This window comes from Galeopterus variegatus, unplaced genomic scaffold, assembly GCF_000696425.1.
Source record: "Galeopterus variegatus unplaced genomic scaffold, G_variegatus-3.0.2 Scaffold7286, whole genome shotgun sequence".
Lineage (NCBI taxonomy): Eukaryota > Metazoa > Chordata > Mammalia > Dermoptera > Cynocephalidae > Galeopterus > Galeopterus variegatus.
This window is the reverse complement of record NW_007733397.1, coordinates 46839-47601: the sequence shown is the minus strand read 5'-3', so window position 1 is coordinate 47601 and position 763 is coordinate 46839. Positions and strand designations below refer to the sequence as shown.

Sequence of the window (763 nt, the reverse complement as noted above, 5' to 3'; positions counted from 1 at the left end):
CGCAGAAACCACCTGCCTACAGGGTCACCTAGGGGACTCCCAAATGAAGGAGCAAAAGTCCAGGGGGCTTCAGAGCTCTTTCGTGGGCAGGGTTCCCAGAGGCCACTGAGCCTGTGCCTCCCAGTCAGCCAATCAGTCACGGATATTTATTGGGGTCCTACTGAGTTGGCAGTTCTCTGGGGACATAGTGAGATGGATAAAGCATAATTGCTGTCCTAAAAGAGCTTAGAACCTACTTGAGAGGGTGAGCCTGATACACATGAATATAATTTAATGTGAGCAGCGGGCTGAGTACTAACGACTGGCACCCAGCAAGGGCTGGGAGTGATGGTAGAGAATTTTCCATTTTTCACATTGATTAGAAGTCTCTCGTACTTTCAAACATTCAGGAATGGAGATGCCACACTTTTCCTAGGTGACCTCTTCCAGTGCTTAACACATCCTTTCTCAAAGGCTGCTTTGAGTCACATGTCACCTTTGGCCATGGAGTAGGCCCGGGGATGGTCAGCCTCTTCCCCAGGTGGTGCCGCAGCTCATTAGCTCCTCTTTGTGGATTGCAGGAGGGGCGATGAGAAGGGGCTGGGGCCCTGGAGGTGTTTATCTTCCATTCCTCAGGGTTCTGGATCCCTCTCTGGGACAGTCATCCTGGCTTGGGTAGGAGCAGAGCCATCCTGGAGCATCTTCCTTTCCACATGGGGCAGCTGGTCTGTTTGGCGATTTGGCTCCAGGAAGCATGTCATCTGAATCAGGGTGACCCCTGGAG

General features: G+C 52.2%; 2 protein-coding genes across 2 annotated transcripts in view; both read right to left on the bottom strand.

Annotated features, from left to right (window-relative positions):
- The window catches only part of PIGR (polymeric immunoglobulin receptor), a gene marked incomplete at its 5' end in the record, with an annotated part of 34147 nt that overhangs the window by 27704 nt on the left and 5680 nt on the right, over positions 1-763 (bottom strand). The window lies entirely within an intron of this gene.
- Positions 612-763, bottom strand: part of LOC103607263 (high affinity immunoglobulin alpha and immunoglobulin mu Fc receptor-like) — a 2867-nt gene continuing 2715 nt past the window's right edge. Inside the window, 1 exon segment of the mRNA XM_008591790.1 lies at positions 612-757. Coding sequence (XP_008590012.1) covers positions 612-757 — 146 coding nt within the window.